General features: G+C 50.1%; 2 protein-coding genes and 1 non-coding gene across 3 annotated transcripts; all 3 read right to left on the reverse strand.

Annotated features, from left to right (window-relative positions):
* Positions 1–254: 254 nt before the first annotated feature.
* On the reverse strand, positions 255–7,838 carry LOC115047445 (suppressor of cytokine signaling 7-like). The gene is made up of 10 exons (XM_029508389.1): positions 5,531–7,838; positions 5,021–5,082; positions 4,690–4,794; positions 4,456–4,593; positions 4,245–4,384; positions 3,777–3,945; positions 3,325–3,453; positions 2,789–2,924; positions 2,276–2,398; positions 255–1,977 (listed from the first exon to the last, which is right to left on the reverse strand). The coding sequence occupies exons 1-9, from the start codon at positions 7,282–7,284 to the stop codon at positions 2,284–2,286; spliced, it is 2,748 nt and encodes a 915-aa protein (XP_029364249.1). The 5' UTR covers positions 7,285–7,838; the 3' UTR covers positions 255–1,977; positions 2,276–2,283.
* Positions 7,839–9,862: 2,024 nt separating this feature from the next.
* Positions 9,863–19,964, reverse strand: kpnb1 (karyopherin (importin) beta 1). Its single transcript, XM_029508390.1, has 22 exons — positions 19,668–19,964; positions 18,770–18,828; positions 17,053–17,235; positions 16,766–16,966; positions 16,534–16,686; positions 16,382–16,441; positions 16,213–16,302; positions 15,614–15,724; positions 15,425–15,526; positions 15,111–15,335; positions 14,843–15,034; positions 14,562–14,692; positions 13,601–13,748; positions 13,405–13,476; positions 13,154–13,298; positions 12,805–12,887; positions 12,394–12,501; positions 12,063–12,206; positions 11,595–11,700; positions 11,220–11,334; positions 10,842–11,003; positions 9,863–10,725 (listed from the first exon to the last, which is right to left on the reverse strand). Coding segments are annotated over exons 1-22 (2,631 nt in total). The 5' UTR covers positions 19,708–19,964; the 3' UTR covers positions 9,863–10,724.
* Positions 11,425–11,559, reverse strand: LOC115048232 (small nucleolar RNA SNORA79). Its single transcript, XR_003841058.1, has one exon. It is a non-coding gene; the product is annotated as a small nucleolar RNA SNORA79 (small nucleolar RNA).
* Positions 19,965–20,387: the final 423 nt, after the last annotated feature.

Genomic DNA, 20,387 nt, shown 5'->3' on the forward strand with positions numbered 1-20,387 from the left:
TATCATTAGCGTGATGTTAGATGTGTTTTCATTAGTGATGGCAGCGGCACAAAAATTAGCCAACTTCCCGTTACAAATATTAAGAATCTCTTCAGCGAATGATGCTAACCCTTGCTGGCTAATTAGGCAGCATCATAACAAAGCTGGATCGGTCTTCTCGGTCCGGATGGACAGAAAACCATGTGGTCACGCCCTGATTGGCTCGGCCAACATGGCGGACAAGTTGTTAGCTAATGACATAGGAATACTCAAGCTTTAGCCCTGCCCACTCTGTTTTATTAACAGGTGACTGCACAAAAGATGAAAGGTCACATCTTCATGGCTCTTCCCACCAAAATAGCATCTCATCTGCTCAGCAGGTGCAATCTGTGCACATCCTCCCTCGACATGCCTCCTTGGCTAGGGATGGAGGAGTCCCCCCCCAAAAAAAAAGAAAACTGTTTGACATCATGGAAGTGTTCCCACAAGTCCCAGATCCAGTGTTTGCAGGACCTATTGGATCAGTAACACTCCAGTTCATCCACAGTGAGTCCTCCAGGATCAGGTGACCTGCTGGTCCGCCCTCATTATACAGAGCTGGTGGTTCAAGTCCAGTCCCATGGCAGAGACACACAATTAGACCAGAACCAGACAGACCCAAGGACCAAGATCTGAGATGTGGACCCTCAGTCCTCATTCTAGTGTAAGAACTTTATAGACAAATGAAAACAGTGAAACCACATCAGACCAGGAGCGTGGTCTGTGAGCCAGGTCTTCATTCAACAGGTCAGAGCCTGGACACGTATCAAACATGGCGGTTGCATCACATTATCTTAGACTCTCGTCTGCATTTTAGATGTGATGTGTCTCCCAGTAAAACCAGAGAAACTATGTGATGTCATTGTGACATCACACCAGCAGCATCACATCAAACTGACATGCCCACTTCAAATAAGCACTGCAAGTCAACTCAGAAGGTCCTTTTCAGACTGAACCTGGAACCTGAGACCAGGTTTTTCTCAAGGAAGCAGATTCAAGAAAACTTACATAGAGGATCAGAGCCACAATACCTTTGACTCAGCCAGTACCACAGTCTCAGAGTCTCGGTCTACAGATTGGGACCAGCAGGAGACCAGATTTTCTGTTTGCCCAGTTCAGTTCAGCTTGTTCACTTTTTCATCAAGAATTTATAAAGGTGGTCAATTATTTCAAAATAAAAGCCTGCACAGTGAATCCATGGTGATTCCCTGTGTTGTCCAGTAGATGTCCCCACTGCCCTGACTGTCCCCAGGTGAGCCTTCAAACTAAAATTGTTGGTTGAAAGAACCTTTATTCTGAAATCCATGAGGCTTTGTCACATCCTGAATCATTAGCAGCTAAGGCAGCAGACTCCATCACATCTGAGTTTCAACCAGAACCAGAGCAGATCCTGGATCTGACCTAGATCATAGGCCAAAGGCTTTTTGTTTGAAATACCGACATTTGTCACATGACCACTTTTCTTCACTCAACACAAATTAAATTTAGAAGAAAAACATTTTCAAAAAGTTTGTTTCATGTGACTGCGGCTCTGATCCTCCTTTGCAGCAGCTGAACTGTTTCTATTGGTCAGCTGAGGTGACATCACCACTCGTGCCCATTACAGTTAAGAGTGGACTTCTTGACCTGAGACAGGCCTCCAAGGACCAACTCCCACAATTCCTTGATGAGTTACAGATTTCAGCATCGTCGGTGATGGAAATGTTTCCTTTAGTCCAGCTACTCTGATGTCATCAGATGAGAGGCGGAGTCTCCACATCCCCAGCCCCTCACCTGTCAATTCCCTGTGAGCCAATCAGGGAGCACGGAGGTGGAGGGTGGATCATCTGAAACTTGCCCCTGAAACAGGACTGAGGGGAAGGAGCTGACTGGCTGCAGTCTGAGTCGAGTCTGATTGTTTCACGTTCTTCAGTCAGCTTTGAGTGGCCGAGAAACAGGAAATCAAATGAAAGAAAACAACTGGAGAGAAAAGAAGAGAGGAAACATGAGTCAGGACTGAGTCCTGGCCCCTCCCACAGCTGGTAAGGGATCACGGGCCTCTCAACATACAAGGGTTACTTTGAATTTATTAGGACTGTAACTGATTTGTGTGGGAAAGTACAACTGACTGTTGGCCCTGTTGTCAATGTGACTGAAGGACATTTTTCTGAATAGAAAAGGAGCTCAGACATCGACTTTTGATAGCTTAGAACTCCCTGCACCTTGAGACCTTCAAACAGCCTGGAGTAAATGAGGCCTATCTTTCTGTGTCACTCACCTTCAATGCTACGTTTGGGCCTCGACACCTGGCTGGCTGCTCTGCTCTGGTCTACGCAGAGAGGGGCTGATTTCCTCCTCAGGGTCATAGTAATAAAACTTCCTCAAGTAGGCGATCAGAGGCCTGAGGACAGAGAGTGAGAGATGCCTATTGGCTCTATTGATCAGTTCTGTATCAATTTTGTTCAGTACCCCACTGCTGTTTATACTTTGACCTGGTGAAAAGGTAAGTTTGAGCAGACTCCATGTTAAGCAGGGCTGATTAAAGATCAAGTCAGAAGAATCACATCTATATGAAGAATAAATTGATTACAGTCTTTTTTTTTTTTTAAAGAAAATATTTATTACAGATTCAAAGTACACACCCACACCCACACACACACACACACACACCCCCAACCAGGTATTGAGGACAGATTCTGCAATCAATAAGATCAACATATAAACCACCAAAACCAAAAACAGTCACCAGACATTGTGGGTTTGAGGTTCAGGTTCAGAGTCATGTACTCACGTGGGCAGAGGCAGCTCCTGGATGTGGTCTATCCGGACCAGCTGCCTAATGCAGAAGCGGCAGAGATGCTGCAGAGACTTAACACTGCTGAACCTGGAGACTGGGTACAGGAGCTGGACCGGGGTTGGGGGCAGACCTGAGGACCACACAATTACACCTGATGAGGAGCAAGGCAGCACTGAACTGAAGTCTCCACAGGAGCAGTGAGCGTCAAGACACCTTAGTTCTTTAACATGAACATGTTCAGGAAAAGACATCACCCCTCATTTGACTTCATTATAAATATTATCATATACACCCAGTGAAGAATTAATCTCCAGATCAGGTGAATTCAGTTTCTACAAAGGTAATGTGAGGTCATCGCTGCACTCAGCTCAGATGTTCACATTGTGGCATCACACAGGCAGAATAACCTTTATGGTGAGGACTACTCACCTCCTCTCAGTGAGAAGTTTCTTCCTTTGACAGGAAAGGGGACAGTGTGTTGACAGGGACAGATGGGTGAGAGACTACGAGATGAATGGTTGGATAGTTACCTGGGACTCTGGAGCGCAGGAAGTAGAGGAACTTTCCATTCTTGGAATGCATGATGGCTCTCTCTATGAACTCCACAACCGAGTGACAGCGGTCCTCAAACTTTGGGTGACACCACAGACTGAATGTTCCTGAAGGGGGAGGATGAGACCACGTCAGTGTTCAGGACCTGAGGGGGGAATCTGCACATCTGCACACTGCATCTCATGATCACTTCTGATGACAAGACTCAGATGCATGTATCAAATGTATGTGTTGCCTTGGTTGCTAGGTAACAGAAGCCATGGTTTGGGAAACTTAGACCAGGTCCTCAGAGGGATGTGATCAAATGTCACAAGTCTGGATCACTGTGACATAAAATTTTGTATAAATGTTTCTGGTCCTTATTTAGGAGACAAAGCTGTGGCATCATGAGTCAATCTCCACACCTGTGTTGTTTGTGTGTGTGTATTACCTCTGTAGTGCTCCATGCGTGTGTGGTGTGTGACTCCCTGGGATCTGAAACTCAGACTCAGGATGTATCGAGGGTCTGAGCTGTCCCGAACCAGGAACGACCCGTCTGGTTTCCCCTTCAGCTTCATCTCTGCATCCTCCCAGTTCATCGGCCCCCAGTACCACCCACACTGGAACGAACACACACAGTAACACTGACCAGCCCTCTGACACGACCCTGGAGTTGGAACTGTTTTAGGTCCCTGACTCTGGACTGGTTTCCATTCACCAGTCATTATGACAGCCAAGCCTGTGATTTGCAATAACAGTACACCCAGGGCTAATAATGTGAGCCCGACTGACACACAAAAAGGAACATATTCCATGTCTCTACACCACATAGTGGATTTAGGAGGACTGAAGTGTCTCCTAGGTCCAGGCTGGAGCTTCACATGTTTGCATGATATTGAAATAGGGGCCTCGCACCGACCTTCTCCAGTTCTCGTAGGCTGGTGGCGAAGCTATTGGCGTCGGGTCGACTGAGGGGGCATCGGGGGACGAGTCGTGGTGGGGGGTGTAGTCCGTCAGAACGAAGAGGAACCGGTCTTGGTAAACCTCTCAGGAAGGTGTCTGGTCCAGAACAAAGAGCTGTTAGTTTGTGTGCATGTTCATGTGAAAGAGAGAGATGGTGTGTGTCCCACCATTGAGGCTCAGGCTGTGTTGGATGGTGCTGAGGGAGGGGGGCAGGACCAGCGGTCGGGGGGGTAGAGATTGCATCGAGGCCCCCACATTGCATTCAGTGAAGGGCCCCTGCTGCTGGGGAGGGCCCCCGAAATCATCTGCAGACCGGAGAGGACAATGATTGACAGTCAGAGGAAAGGAAGACGGACAGATAGAGAGAGCAGAGAAAGGAAAATGACGAAGAGAAGGAGTACCAAGCAGACTGAGGCTCCGTCTGGGAGGAGGAGGAGGAGTTGGGGGATGTAGAGAGTTACCCCCTCTCCGAGAAATATCCACATCAACCAGAGACACCGTCTCACCTGTGCACACGCACACACATTAGTCCAGAAAAGGGAAGCTGTTAAATGTTAGTCTTCAGTTCAAGAGGAAGAAGGGGCAAAGAAAAAGTCTCAGCACAGAGAGAGGAGGACGACAGAGAGGAGGACACTGTGTACAGCAGTTACCGTTACATTAACAGTGAACTTTGTATGATCGCTGAAGAACACTTACTTTGACAGCCAGCCAGGTAAACACACATACACTCACCAGTGAAAGCAGGACTGAAGGGCACAGGAGAGAAGGCACTGTGAGGTCTGGACACCTGCAGCCTGATGGACACAAAGACCAGAATTTAACTGAACTCCTGGAGCAGCTTCATCGTCATCCCAGTGAGCTCACTCAGGCTGCTGTTGGGATGGACTGTCTGATAGTCAGCATGTTCATGGAATGAATGATAATGACGCTGATCTGGGACCGGTCATGGTGGAACCACAGAATTCGGTCCAGTCTCAGACCTGGACTAACCCTGGACCCGTTTCTATCATTGAGTCAAACCAAATGTGAGCTGAGATTAGAGGAGGGTTGTTTTAGATTCACCTGAAAATTCATTTCCTGTGACTGACCAATCTACTTATAAGCCCGCCCGCTTCATACAAAAACGACCAATCAATTACCAAAGACTGGAGTGAAGTAGGTTCTCACAGGAGGTCCTGTGTGTTCCAGCTGGTCTCAGGTGTGTCCTAACAGATCTATCTTCAGAGCCCCACCCCTCCTCACCTGCTACTGTCTTGCTCCGTGTTGCTGCAGGTGGAACCCCACACGTCCAGGAGACTCCCACCAGAGGAGATGGATGAGGCCAGGGAGGGCCTTTTGTCCAGCATCCCCCCTGACCCCCCACTGGAGCTCTTGGTTCTGAATAGTTTGCTGAGCCGGACCTTCAAGGACCCGCCTTTCCTTGACCTCCCACGTGGCGTCTTCTCTCCTTCCCTTCCTCCTGCGCCCGCCTCCCTCTGCAGGACCACCAAGGGGGAGGCAGACCGCCCGGGTGCCCCCAGGGCCACACCGAGTTTGGGGGTGGTAGCCCGGCTCTGGGGCTGGGAGCGGGACTGCTGCTGATGCTGCAGCCGGTGGCTTGGGTCTGGGCTGGAGTACAGCGGGGGGTCGGGGGAGGCCTGGAGACCATTGAGCGCTGCTGCAGCCTGGGGGGCCTGTGGGCGGATGGGGGCAAACAGACAAGGGGTGGTAGGACTGCTGATGTGGGGGTGGGAGTCCACACAGGGGGGTAAGGACACCGCAGCACCCAGGACAGACAGCGAGGACCGGCAGCCCTGATCCGTGCAGACCCCCGCCTCCTCTGCCAGTCTATGAACCTGCCTCATCAGACCGCTCAGAGTCCCACTGGAGAACACCTGCTCTGCCCCCCCAGGTGTTCCCCCACCACCAACATCCCCCAGCCTCTCTTCTTTCTCAGTGTCCCCTGTGTTTGTTCTGTCCCTGTGTGCCCCCTCACCCAACCCTGCCACCTCCTCAGACCCGAGACCTTCCAGGACCAGCAGGGCGTCACTGGTCTCACTGGGGTCCTCCCCGGGCCCTAATCCCACTGACCCTGTGGCCAGGACACTGAGACAGTTGCACCGAGAAAGGGGCATCACCATCTTCTCACCCCCCTCTCCACCCTCACCCAGGTGACCCAGCCTCTGAGCCAGGGACAAGACCGGGTCATCTCTCCCACCTGAGCAGTTCTTCCTGGGCTTCAGCAGGCCAAGATGCAGAGCTTGGTCCAGCAGACCTGGGGGCCATTTACCCAGTCGGTCTGAGAGCAGGCGGTGTCGGTGGCAGAGGACGGACCGGGACTCTGAGTCCAGAGCGGAGACGCCCTGCTGGGGAGTCTGGGACTCATCGGCCCCTTTGGACAGTCTGAGGACCGGGTGCCACTGGATGAGCTGCGGCTGCAGGTTTTCCCCTGCAGGTGGGATAGAACCCTGGTCCTTCCTGCCGGGTCCAGGTCCAGGACACGCTGTGGTGCTGCCAGGACCCGAACCGGCGTCCAGCTGATGTCTCCGTCTCTCTGCCTCCTCCTGAAGGAAGAGCGGGGGCGGCTGCTCCAGCCCGCACTCCAGGATCCGGTCTCCGGACCGCAGCAGGTTCTGAAACACCATCAGCTGCGCCCTGGACCCATGGCCCCCGGCTCCGTGTGGCATCGGGAAGTCCACGAACCTTTGGGCCGCCACGGCAAAATCCTCGGGCGGCGGAGGAGACAGCTGCACATCGGAGCCCGGCGGGGCCTGCGGCAACACCAGCCCGCCGTCCAGCTCCCCTTTTCCGGGGAGCGGTGAGCTGTAGTGCGGGGAGGCGGACCCGAGGCCCGCCGAGGAGCCGCCAGAGTCCAGCTCGAACCCGCCACCGCGATGTCCCAGCGCGGCTTTGACGGACATCAGGTCGTCGGGCTCGTCCAGCCGGTCGTACTCAGCCGCGGAGACGAGCCGCATCAGGACGAAGTCCGGAGACATTTCTTGCTGCGCGTCGTTCATGCTAACAGGCTAATGTTAGCTCCCCTTACATAACACAGAGGGAGCTAACGGCGGCTAACGGCGGCACCCGGCCGCCGAGCTAACCGGGCAGCCCCACGGAGCTCCGAGTCGCGGCCATGTAACGTCCGGACCTGGTGGCGACGGTTGCGGCTCCACTGAACGGCGACAGAACACGGACAGACATGAGCGACCAGCCCGGTGCCGCCGTTCGGTAACGGTAGCTGTTAGCCTCCTACCGACTCATCCTCCGGTCACACGCGGATGTGGAGATGAGGGCGGGGGGCGCGCGGCGGCTGCGCAACGACTGCATCAATAATCAATCATTGTTGATTGATTACCGGGGGCGCGTGCACGGCGTGAGCAGGGAAACCTAAACGCCACGCGGCTGCAGACGTGCTGGTACCGGAGAGTCCCGGTCTCCGCCGGCTCCCGCTCTCCTTCAGTTCGGTGTCGATTAATCGATCGTTCGATTAAAGCACCAATCAGGAACTTTCGTCAGCTGTTTTTAATAATAAGCTTTAGCTGAGGATGACGTCACCGAGCAGGTGAGGGAACCTGTGCTCCGAGTGTGTGCGTCACTTCCGTCACATGAGGGACACCAGACGGCTCTGACGGGGTCAGGTCAGTGACCTAAACCTCAGGTCAGGTGCACCGTTACTCTGCTAGATCCACTTAGTTTGCAGTGACCTCAAGAATGAAAAGCTGTGGAGTTGTTGTTGGTTTTTCTTTTTTGTTTGTTTGTTTTTTCGCTGTAGTTGTTGGTGTTTGGGGGTTTTTGTTGTTCTTTTGCACTTTTCAGTACCAGCTCAGTTTTTGGACAGATCCTTTAAGGAAAAAGGACAAACTTTAGCGATATTTGCAAGAACAACAAGCCGAAAGTCGCTTATAATAAGCAGACCTGGCAACACTGGTCAGGCGTCAGGTGTCGGCTCCGGTCACATGATGTTCGGGTATACTTTATTGTGTGAAACTAAAACCGGAACCTTCGCAGGGTTTGAGCCTGCGCGGGAAACTCCCCCATCCGGTCCACCATCAGAGCCGCCAGTGAAGGCCAAGGGTCAAAGGTCGGGTCACATTCTAGAACAATGTCAGTTTGTCACATCTGATGTTTCAACAGATACGTGAGTCACATGACTCTTTGGACCCCACAGTCCAGAGGTTTAAAGGTAGACCTCTGTGTGGTCTCTGATCCTCGATTAATCCAGTGAAAGTCTCAGCGGTCTCCGTCCTCAGAGAAACCCTCACAGTCTGGATTGTGAAACTAAACTGTCAAACCAGCGGTCAGGACTTCTGGGACTTTGTGATGTCACAACAAAGCAGTCACTGCCTTCAGCCATACCTCCAAGCCCCTCCTACCAGAACACAGTAATCAACTTTTCAGGATTTGGTTTCTCCAGGTGTTTTACCTGAAATCTACTGAAGTTTTATTGGGTCACTTAGAACACAGTCATCCAATCAGAGGAAGGAATCTCTGTGCTCCCTTCAGGGAACGAAGGATTTAAAATTTTCTGCAGCCTGTTTCCTCTGGTTTCTAAAGGGATTTCATTCATCCATCTTCTACCTCTACCAAGGGGTTTTGGAGGGCAGGGCCACCCTGGATAGCTCTCCAGTCCATCACAGAGACAGACAGACCTACGGACAGTTTAGAGTCACCATTGAACCCAAACATGTCTTTGGAGGCCCCAGGCCGGGAAACAAACCGGGACCTTATTGGAAGCAACATCACACAAAAAGTGTTAAGTCTGACTATTATTTTCCTTCACCGGTGACAGAAAATAAAATTCATCTGTCCTCGGCTGAGTCTGAGATCTGAGGATTAATTTCGCTTCAGGATTTTTTTTCCATGATTGAAGTGAAAATGAAGATAGGATTTTATTTGGAATTTAAGATCCCAATCCAACATTCCAAGTGAACCCTTCTTCAGGCTTGTAATGGTGCAAAGGATTGTGGGGAAAAAGGATACCAGAAGAAGCAGCCGCAGCAGCAGATATTTCAGTACAATATAGACTTTATTAGTTCACTAAAGTTGAATACGAAATAAAAAGCAGATCGGCTTTAAATGATTCACAATCCAGTAAATAATCGAGTTTAGGTTCATCAAGTCAACACAGGAAGCACATTCCCTACAGCTGCCGCACCTACAAAATAAAAGCCCTCCGAGGCTGAACACTTCACTGTCAACTCAGATCTCCATTTGAACTGTGGTCCAGTTTTCTTCCTGTGGTTCATCATCGATCGCGAAGTAATCCAGAGGAGCCAAGGTGGGCGGAGCCAAGCGGGACGCAGGTTCCTGCAGTGCCAGACGTGATTTTTCACACCAACTACAAACTTAATGTTTCAAGAAAAGTCCGTCTGCCAGGAGCGACGGCCGAGCTGCTACCAAACAAGCCATGAAGTGAGTTAGAAAACAAACAAAAACAAATCATGGTTCTTTGTGGCGTTGAGTAAACAAACCAACAGCGGGGGGGAGCCACCAAACTCAAGAGCAAAGTTCAGCTTCCAATCAAAAAGTCCGGAGGTTCATGAGTCCAAGAGTCCAACAGACGACACAGACCGAAATCATCAGAACTGCTTGGGGAATGTTTCATATCATTTTATTGTTTTTTTCAACTTTATTTTCATCATAGCAATGGAAAAATATAACCTTATACAAACGTCTTCAATTCTCTGAATCTTTTTTAAACAAGCAAAAACGGTGAGTGACCCTTTCCCAAACCAAAAACCAAACGCGTAATCAGCAGCTCACGCCGCTTGGGTCAAAGGTCGCTTCCTTTTCCATTTGGCACTCGCTCTGAGGATTCCCCGTGGGTCTTGACTTTTATCTTGAAGGGATTTAGTGCTGTTGTTGGGAGCGTGGAAGCTGCAGACTGAGCAGGTGCAGGCGAGTCCATCAGAGCTCCGTCGCCATTTTAGTGCTCGGAAGAAGAAGAAGAAGAAATAAGAGCAACAAAAATCTGAAGTTTTCCACAGAAGTCCACGAAGTCTCCGCTCTCTGATCCACAAGTCTTTGATTTTCTCATTGTGTTTTTCCATTTGCCCTCCTCCTCCCCTCCCCTGGCGAAGAGCGGGGGGGAACGGCAGGTCGGTGACGTCATGATGTCGTAGGAGAGCCCGGCTACAGCGAGAGAGGTGGGGGGGCTGGGGGGCTCGAATGAGTTTGTTTTTGTTTGGGGGGCGGGGTTGGGGGGGGTCAGCGTCCAGTCCACAGGCCATCAGGGGGAGGGGGAGAGGAGGGGTAGTTATCGCCTGCTGGATCTGAGGGTGGTGTGATGTCATCTCTCGCTCGCTCACTCGCTCACACGTCTTTCACACACTCATCTCACTCGACTTCTGCTTTGACCGACAAAGACAGAAGAGTAATTCCAGTGGGGCAGTTTGTCCTCATTGTTCACTGATGTCGATCTCTCACAGCTCTCTCTCGTTTCCCCGACCAGCAACAATCTGAAAGAAGAAGAGGCAGCGATGAGGACAAGCTGTGACAAAAGTTTGGCCCATCAGTTTTACTGAGTCATGTTATCAAACTCCTGCTGCTGTCTGTCTCTCTCCCCGTCTCTTACCAGGCCTGGCTCTTGAGCTTCCGCAGCTCCTTAGTGGCCCAGGTTGCCAGCGTCTTGGTCTTGATGGTTTTGGAGCGCCGCCCCTCTGTTAATAAGTCATTGATGATTGGACGAACCTCAACCAGCTTCATAACGTCTTTACCAAATGCTGTGCACAGGTCGCTGAGAACACAGACAGACAGACACACACACAGATTAAATTTAGGCCAACAACAAACCACCGATCGCGGTCATAGTAAAGACCGAAGCTCCTCCGCCAAAAAAACCCTGATTTGTCCAAAGCTTAATTTCAAAAACTCTGAATCACATTCTGACAGCGAGCATGACGATGGGGTCAGACTCATGACAGTGTGATGTCACCTCAAGTCACTAACTCACCCGATGAGTCCGGCAGCGTTGGCCACCACGCCGTCAGAGTGATCTTCATCCTCCGCTATGTGATGGATGAATGACAGGATGAACTCCACCCGGGGCTGGACCAGCATCACATCAGCTGCAGACAGAGGAAATGAGGGAAGATGAGAGGAAGTAAAGAAATAAAAAGTTCATCATGAAGCAACATGGTGGAGAGGTTGTGGTGACTGTTTGTTGGGTCCCGCAAAACCAGGAAGCTGTTGTGTACAGCCTTAAGCTTCCTGGGTGAAAAAAGACCCAAGTTTCTCTCTGACATTGTAAAATCCTCCTGGTCCACTGCAGCCAGGAGGAGGAACCAACGTCAGGGTGTCATGTGATCAGAGTGTGGGAGTTTCTTACGGTGGACGTTCTCCTGATCCCCCTTCAGGCCCTGGATGATCCCAGTGTAAGCCTCCAGACAGCCTTCCCTCAGCTCATTGAGGTAATCTACCATATCATAGTCAGTCTGAAACCATATAAGAACACAATCCTTAGTCTTTGGTTCTTCTCTCAGGAATCGGATTAAAGATCCTTTCACGACAGTAGCAACAGGAGGCGCTGGGTTTCAAACTACCAACCCACAGCTGCCATGTTCAGGTGTGTGCAGGTCTCAGATAAAGGTGGTTGGTTTTACATCACATTCAGAGTGGTGCATGATTTATCATCACAGACCTGACAGCTCAGAGTATCCATCATCACCACTGACTAAAAAGCCATTAGAGAAACAAACTTCCTTCTGACTGAGATCAGGCTAGTCCAGGCTTCTGGACACTGTGTTTCCTGGTTTCATTTCACCAGCAGAGGATCTGAGCTCTGTGTGTGCGTTACCTTGTCGACCTGGGCCTGTGAGGCCTGCTGCAGAGTGTCCAGGACAATGTCCAGATATTTCTTGAACTCTCCTCCGATGGCCAGAGCAATGTCACCAAAGGCTGAGAGAATCTGAGGCTTCACTGACCGGTGGACGTTCTCATTCTGAATACGGAGAAACAAACAGGAAGTTGTTCCCTTGCATTCAAGTTTGAACTTCACAGTTAAAAGTGTGGACAGGAAGTGTTTTGGTCTCAGATAAAAGTGGTTGTTTTTACATCCTGGATGGTCAGCGTGGTGCATGAATTATCATCATAGACCTCACATTGTGTGTGTGTGGGTAGATCCTCACCCCAAGGTTCTCCAGCAGCAAGTGCATGATTTCATCACAGTAAGGCAGGATGTTGGACATCAGCGCTCTGCACAGGTCACACACCAGACCGACCGCTGCCAGACACACCTGCAACATCACAGTCCACATCAACATGGTCAGCTGATTCACTTCCTATCTGATCCTCCTCCACATACTGAATTCAGTCAGATATTGATCATCTGACAGATTATTGATCCTCAACAAGCTGCAGGAAGAGACACTTCATAACCTCTGTACTGTAGGGTCCCCTGTGGCAACTGTGTGTCCTGACAGTCTGTACTCTGTCAGTCTGTCACCAGGTTCAGTGGCAGTTTAAACACCTCCTCAAAGACTTGGAAGGACTGAGACTGACCCCGGTCCTGGTAGATGTAGATCTGGACTCAGGCCTACCTGATACTCAGCGTAGTTCTTCAATCCGATGGCCAGGAAAGGTTTGAAGGCATCCATGTACTTCTGGAAGTCACTGCCCAGAACTGGAACACAAACCATCAGTCAGTCAGAAACCAGAGAACAGCCCAGGTCTTTGTGCTCAGACCAGAGTCCTTCATTGTGGATCTATTTGTTCACATTACATCAGTGTTGGTGATACTGTGGTGACCAACACTGAGCTGAGAGTACTGAACACAAAATCATCCACATGACCTGGAGGACTCTGGTCTGATGGTCAAGTCTGTACCTGGTCATAATGGAAGATCCACAAAAAGTGCAGCTGTTTTGTGTGTGTGTGTATTAATTTCACCTTCCACTAGTGTAGACACCGCCATCAGAGCGTCTTCCTGAACGCCTCCGGAGCCGGCAGTACTCTGAAACATCCTCAGCAGAGATGCCATGACCACATCTGAGATCTGCAAAGCGTCCTGATGCTGCACTTTACGAAGGACATTCTGACAGGAAACAGGAAACACTGAAGTTTATTCTGAAAATGTCCCCATCACAATAAGACCTTAGGTGACACCTGTTGACCAGTACAAGCAGAGTGACATGCCTCACCTGCAGAGTGGCACACAACAGCGACTGCAGGTCATTGAACTGGATTCTGTCTGAGGTGCTCTGGATGTGGGACTGCAACAGAAGAAAACCAGTTACAGCTCTGGATTCATCTTCATTTCACCTCCCTCTAGATGTTAAAATGCTGAGCATTTACTGTGAGGCTCATCAAGCCCCACCCCCATCTCCTGTATCTCACCTCCATCTGCAGGACCTGCTGCAGTCTTTCCATGATGACCAGGGTGGTTTTCTGGACAGCAGGGTAACAGTCCTTGGCGCTATTTTTGACAATTTCCATTAGAGCCTCATAGGCGGCAGAACGCAGGTTGTTCTGGTGACCATCAGGCCTAGACAGGGAACGAGAGAAACCATCAAAAAGTGGATCAGAGCAACAGAGACAATCAGGACACAGACCTCAGGGTCCTGAGGGGTCACACACACACACACACACACACACACAAGTCTGCATTAAAACCTACAAAGACCCTGAGCTCAAAAGAAGCCCAACCCCTCTGCAAAAGAAGGTACAAAAAAGCAATAAAATAAATAAATCTTAAAAATAAATACAAATGAAAATGGTAATTTTGTAATAGCACTGGTGTCCATGGCATAGATCTGAGTTAACTGACGCTGGTCTTTCAATCATCCCTGGGAAAGACAGATGCTGTCTTTCTTGATTGTGATTGGCCAAATACAGCTGTGGACTGACGTTGGTTGCCAAGCTCTAATGGTTTTGTGAAGATAGCAGTCCCAATTCTGTAAGTCCTGTCCATCCTTGATCCCTCGACCCCCCCCCCCCCCCCAAAACAAACAAACCAAAAAAAAAAAAAAAAAAAACCTCTGGATCTCGACGAATCAGATGCTACATATCTTGTTTGTAAAAACAGTGAGTTTCATCGAAAAGCGACTAGTTTGCAGCTATGTAAGGAGGTCATGGTTTACGATGTTCTGTGTAGAAGATAAACCAGACCTCCGATTTCTCACCTGTCCAGAGGCTCCTCCCCTTTTCCTGCCCCCCCTCCCAGGCTGGAACCCTGCCTGGAAGTCCTGAGACTTCCTGATATCAGGAAGAAACTAACACCACAAACTGCACGCTACTGAGACAGTGGCCATGCAACTGATGACATCACTTCCTGCACTCAGGTTTCTCATCAGCCCACCTGTCCGTGGTCTCCAGCAGTTTCTGGACAATGATCTCAAAGGATGAGGACAGACAGTAGGTGCTGGGCTCTTCCTGGTCCTCTGCAGCATCCGTGGCCTCGTAAGCCGCCTCTGCCAGGGACGAGAACGCCTGAAAGGAGAGAGAGATGCCTGTCATCATATTGGTGGATCAAGACATTTCTTAAATTTATTCAAACTGCTCAAGGACCACTCTTTAAAAAAAAAAAAAAATCTGAATTAGCAAATTCCAAATCCTTGAGGAAGCCAGTCCAGTTCTTACCCAGCAGACGTTGGAAGCCACTCTGGGCTCAGCACCCAGACCCTCAATCAGACACTGCAGGAGCGGTGCCAGGTAGAGCTCATTGATGGCAGCTTCAGGCAGCAGCTCACAGATCCTCCCCACCGTCCATGCTGTGGTGTCCCTCACCACCACACTAGGGTCCTTCATCAGCTCAATCAGCGTCTGCATTGCCTGCATTAGGGGGATGACTTGATCAGAATTTAGTTTGAACCAGGTTTACAGATACAAACCAAGCAGCTTGACTGACATGTACGACAAGTGGTTTGAGCTGGTTGAGTTCAGGCCCCTCCAGGATGGAGCCGAAGGCCATGACGGAGGCGTCACGGTAACGCCAGTCGGGATGTTTGATGTGTTCTTTGATGAAAGGCAGAACATGAGGAACCACATCGTCCTCACAGCAGGTCGCCAGCAACATCAGACACACGCCTGCAGCCTTACACGGGTTCCAGTCATCATCATCATCATTCTCATCCTGCACAAAAACAAACAGACTGCTGGTGAGATAAACCTACAGGAACAGACTGTTCAACGAAGGCCAGGACAGACTATCTGCTATGTCACCTGTTTGGTGAGGGTCTGGGTCAGGATGGGGACCAGATACTGCAAGGCCCCTTTGGCATAGAATTTACTGGTGTGCTCTGGGGGGCGGCCCTGCTCCGAGGCCTGGCATTGGACAACAAACAGGACTAGTCAGTGTGGCAGGGTTTAACACAGTGAAACTCAAACATGCTAAGGTCTCTTCTCACACACCTCTGAAGCCTCAATGGCCAAGTCCATCTCTTCATCACAGACATTGGACCAGAACTCAATGCCCTGCAAGGCCACCTCATCAATGTCACTCTTCATTGCCTCAATGGTGATCTAAGGAGACAAGGAAGAATGAAGGGGGTGAGAAGGAAAAATAAAAAGGAAGAGACAAAATAAGTTAAACTCCTGAGCATCTCGAGGTGGAACATGACAGTGTTGGCGGCTATCTGTTTAGCACACTAACCTCAACAGGACACAAACTATCAATACTGTAAAGAACGGTGACCTTTGACCTCAATACAGAGATGAGATGATCACTGAACTTAAATTCGGACTAGTTGAATGAGCACCTGTCACCATCCCTCCTTCATCAGTGGTTACCTTGAACCCAAAACCTCTTTTGCTTTAAATATCCAAATTCTGTCACAAGAACAACACTAAACACAGGGCTTTTAGAGCTGACTCAAGTTTAAAGAGGAAACAGAGAAAGAACAATCAGGAGGAATAAAAGCTCTAAAGACCAGCTGATGGAGGCTGAAGACAGTCAACTAACATCACTTCTCTGGACATGGAGACAGGTAGTCACAGATGTGTGATCTTACCGCAAACAGGGCGGGGCCCATGTATGTCTCCATATACTGATAATACAGGGACATGATCTTCACCAGGTTCTGTAAAGCCGCCACGCGCACCTGCAAACACAACAGTGTTACACACCAATACACACAGTCAGTGTGAAAAGGTCACTGTTCAATTGTCTGATTCACTCACTCTGGTGTCTGGACACTGAGTGGCTTCACACACCACCTGCATGATGAAGTGTCTCTCTGTCTGGAAGATAGAAAATATCTGTCAGCATCCATTTATCTCCATAATCATCATCAGGTCAAACTGATGAGCCGTGTTTTTGTGTGCACGCTTACCTCCTTGTCAAAGTTTGCCTTGGTGAACTCCAGGGAGTTAAGCAGGGCATTGGTAGCAGCCAGCTTCACATTGTTACTGGGCTCCTCCTTTCTCATGCCCTGAATAATGGCTGTCAGGATCTGGTTGGCATTTTCCTGCAGCTGCTCTGGATCCTGAAGAAAGAAGCATCACAATCGTCATCATCAAGGTAGTACCCACATCAATATAGACTCGGTGTGCGTAGTCACTCACGATGTCCTGGCATATGTATCCAATGGCCTCCAGTGTGGATTCCTTCATGTGTTCAGTGCTGGAGGGGTCTGTGACATTGGCCACCAGCTGTGGGATCAGCTCAGGCCACTGGTTAACGGGAATTTCTGCACAGGCAATCCCAGCAACACACTGTGACGCCGAGCTGGGCCGATATGTCTCTGTGCCCAGAGTCTGTAAAACCTGGAGTGCAGACAGACAGAGATGGTAGGACACAACGTGACCACTGACATCAGACAGACCTGCCCAGCGGTGTTCTGAGTCCTTACATAATTTTTGATTTCGCGGCGAGCGTTGGCGTCGATGGCCAGCCATCTCTGCTGGTATTGTGTTTTGACATCAGGGTCTTTGGAGGTCAGAGAGTTCTTCACCTGCAGCCCAGCAGCAACTCGAGCCACCTGAGTGTTCCCTGGGTTCGCCAACACTTTGGACAACTCCACCAGGAATGTGGGCTAGAGGTGGAGTGATATCAGAGGAAGAAAGATCACATGACGGTTAAATGAGATCCTCATCTGAGTGAAAACCTTTTAGATAAATCTCTTCCTGGGCGTTAAATGCATCACATTTACAAAGTCTGAAGTTCCCGTTCTGATTAAAAAAAAAAAAACAAACAAACAAACAACAAAAAAAATAAATAGTTTTTTCAGGCAGTGGATAAAGTCATTCCAACACCAGGTGTTTGGTTCAGTATCAGACATGCAGCATTTAAACCTTCACAATGGAGAGGAATCACGGACAGCAAAGTTGTAGGAAAACACCTGGGGCGAGTGGAGTCTGGATCAGATTTAGGGTCAGTTCTTGTCTTGGTTTAAGGCTGACACCAGTCGCAATCAGCACTGAACTGCAGTTGTGTTTATTTAACAACAGAAGCTGAGACTGAACATTTTGTCTGTTTGGAAACGAGGCTGCTCAGCTGGATCACAGCTGCTGATCAGGGGTCTGCTTAGACTGACGTCATTTCCAGCTCTGAGAGCTGAGTCAGGCCATCCTCCATGTCTCCTCATCACACCTGATCATCTCCTCCATGTTAAAGTATGATGCCCTTCTCCCTGGGTCACTGACACTTCCTGTCTATATCTGCTGTCATCACACTTATCCTTACCACAGCTGCTGTTGCCTGACCTGACACAAATCAGTCAACAGGATGAAGAACTCCTGTCACCACATGTGGAGTAAGCTGCACGTGGACACTAATGTGATTGAGAAGTTCTATGACAACATTCATTGGAATGTCCTACAACTTGGATATTACACATGTTGTAGTCAAGGTATTTACTTTGTTGATACATACATCTTGATTCTTAATGTGCAGCATTTTTTTTTTCTGAAACAAATGTATAGGTTAGTGCTTCAGTTCTGACACCGTTTCTGAACATCTATACAGTTTCTCAGCGCGTGAAGAGACTGAGCAGCTACAGCAGTTAATAGGATGCAGTTTAACAGGAGTGTGAAGAAACATGCAGGGACATTTCACAGAGTGATGTAGAAGAATTCAAGGTTTGTTCTGACAGAGACAGAAATGTGGTCAGTCAGCACATGGATGTGGTTAAGTCCAGTTAGCCATTCACTTCAGTCAGAGCATGTCAATGCAGTGAAGCATTAAAGAACATGACTATCACTGACAACAATCCTTTTTTCATAAAAAGGTATCAGTCAGTCAGGATCTGGTTAACAGGCCCACAAACCCAGAGTCCCGTCAGACTCAGGCCCTGCCCTGAAAGTTTGTGATGATAGAAATACGTCAAGAAAAGAATCAAATATTTGTTTGCTTTTCATTAATTTCACCAAAAGAATGAACTCGGACATGCAGCCCTCCGGCTGTGGTGTCGGGCTGCAAGTGTGCGTGTGTGTTGGTTAGTGTTGGGGGAGGAGGGGTGGCAGCAGCAGAGGAGCCGGGCGGGGAGGGGGCTCCAGCTGTATTCGGCTCCATCCACGTTGCTGCCTGCCTACAGCCGCGGGCCGGCCCCGCCGCTCCTCCGAACTCACCAGGTTCTCTATCGCCGCCTGCTCCAGAAACTTCTGTGCCGCCTCCAGTTCATTCCGATCTGGGGAGAGAGGGGGAGAGAGGGGGAGGGGGGAGAGGAGTGATTCAGTGTAACGCTAGCTAAGAAGCACGCAGGCTAACACACGATAAGGAGCCGTTAGCTGGCGTTAAACGGGTTTATCTGTCGTTTAACGGCAGCGCACTCAGCTTTTCTCCCCCATTAGTGGGGCCAGAGCCGGCTGGAGGCAGCTCTGCCTCCGGAAACCCCGGAAAGGGCTGCAGACACGCCGATGCTCCAACGTGCGTGTTAGCCCTGTGAGCAGGAACGGCTCTGCTAGCATGCTAAAATTAGCCGGTGTCAAAAGTGACTTAAATAAAGTTTAAACAATAAACTGCAAAACGGACAAAACAGCGTTAACTCAGTGTGGAGCTGATGAAGCCGGCCGGGCGTCCCTCTGGTCTGATCGGAGTAATGTGAGCCGGTCCGGGCGGCAGCAGGCGGCCGGCCGTTTGAATGGTCCGAGCTAACGGTGGACTAGCAGAGAAGCTACAGAAGGCATGGGCAGGGTCGATGCTGCTAACGGCTACACCCCGGAGCTGGGTCGACCCCGCCGACAGAAATACGCCTTATTGTGATGTGACAACGCACCTCCAGTCCATCTCAGCGGAACGGCCGGATCGTTACGCCGCTTAACAGCGACGAAAGTCCAGACAGAGTGCTAAGTCAGCAGCGGTAGTTGAGGCCGTAGCGTTAGCGGTTAGCACGATAAGCTAGCAGCGACTTAGAGCCATTTCCCTCCTTCAAACTTTCCTCAGCCCGGCGGAGCTGCCCCAGGCTGCCGCGGCCGCCGGCCCCGCGGCCCGTGGCCCGGCCGTGTCGTGTGTGTGGTCGGTACCTACCTGGAGAGACAGTTTTCTCGAGGATCGTGATGAGTTCCATTCCTCCCCGGCGCGCTCTCTGCTTTCCAACGGTGTCGGTTGCCGCGCAGCTCTCAGTGGGATTATATTTCTTCCACGGGGCTCGGTCGGTACCAGCCAGGGGCGGGTGGAGTCGGTGAGGAGACGGGCGGAGGGTCCCCGGTGCTGGATCGATGTTTTCGGGTGTGACGGAGGGGGAAGCGGTCCGGCTGCGGAGGTCGTCCTGGTCCTTCTGCCGCCCGTTCACATCCTGTGCTGTCGGAAGGAAAGGCCGCGCGCTTCTCTCCCGCGGAGGGATATCACGCACTGTGACGGAGCCCTGCTGCATTGACTGACCGTCGGATATTGTAACACTCGTGGGGGGGGGGGCGGTTATCCAACTGAGCTATTAGAGAATCTGACAGCTGGGAAGCTGCTGATTCACTGATGTGGATCCCCGAACAGGGACTGGACCTCCTAACCCTTAATGACGTAGGAAAAGTAGATTCAGCAGAAAAAACAGATCAGGATCTACAACCTGATGACGTCAGAGCAAAGTCTGATGCCCGCAGCCACACAATTAAAAAGTACTTTTATTGTGAAAGTAACCGGAAGAAGAAAATGTATTGATACTTTAACAGGAAGTGCGTGACGTAGTTTTTGGGCGGGAGTTTGAATACAGGCCGTTCAACATGGCGGCCGGGTCCTTTCTGAGGACTGATG

This window comes from Echeneis naucrates, chromosome 8, assembly GCF_900963305.1.
Source record: "Echeneis naucrates chromosome 8, fEcheNa1.1, whole genome shotgun sequence".
Classification (NCBI taxonomy): Eukaryota; Metazoa; Chordata; class Actinopteri; order Carangiformes; family Echeneidae; genus Echeneis; species Echeneis naucrates.

Coding starts and splice junctions, on each gene's coding strand:
- kpnb1 (XM_029508390.1), bottom strand. CDS start 19,707: ATGGAACTCATCACGATCCTCGAGAAAACTGTCTCTCCAG. Junction 16,687..16,765: donor GATACATATGCCAGGACATC/GTGAGTGACTAC, acceptor TTCTTTCTTCAG/GATCCAGAGCAGCTGCAGGA. Junction 13,477..13,600: donor AGCAGGTCCTGCAGATGGAG/GTGAGATACAGG, acceptor CTTCTGTTGCAG/TCCCACATCCAGAGCACCTC.
- LOC115047445 (XM_029508389.1), bottom strand. CDS start 7,284: ATGAACGACGCGCAGCAAGAAATGTCTCCGGACTTCGTCCTGATGCGG. Junction 5,083..5,530: donor ACGGAGCAAGACAGTAGCAG/GTGAGGAGGGGT, acceptor TGTGTCCATCAG/GCTGCAGGTGTCCAGACCTC. Junction 4,385..4,455: donor ACACAGCCTGAGCCTCAATG/GTGGGACACACA, acceptor GTTCTGGACCAG/ACACCTTCCTGAGAGGTTTA.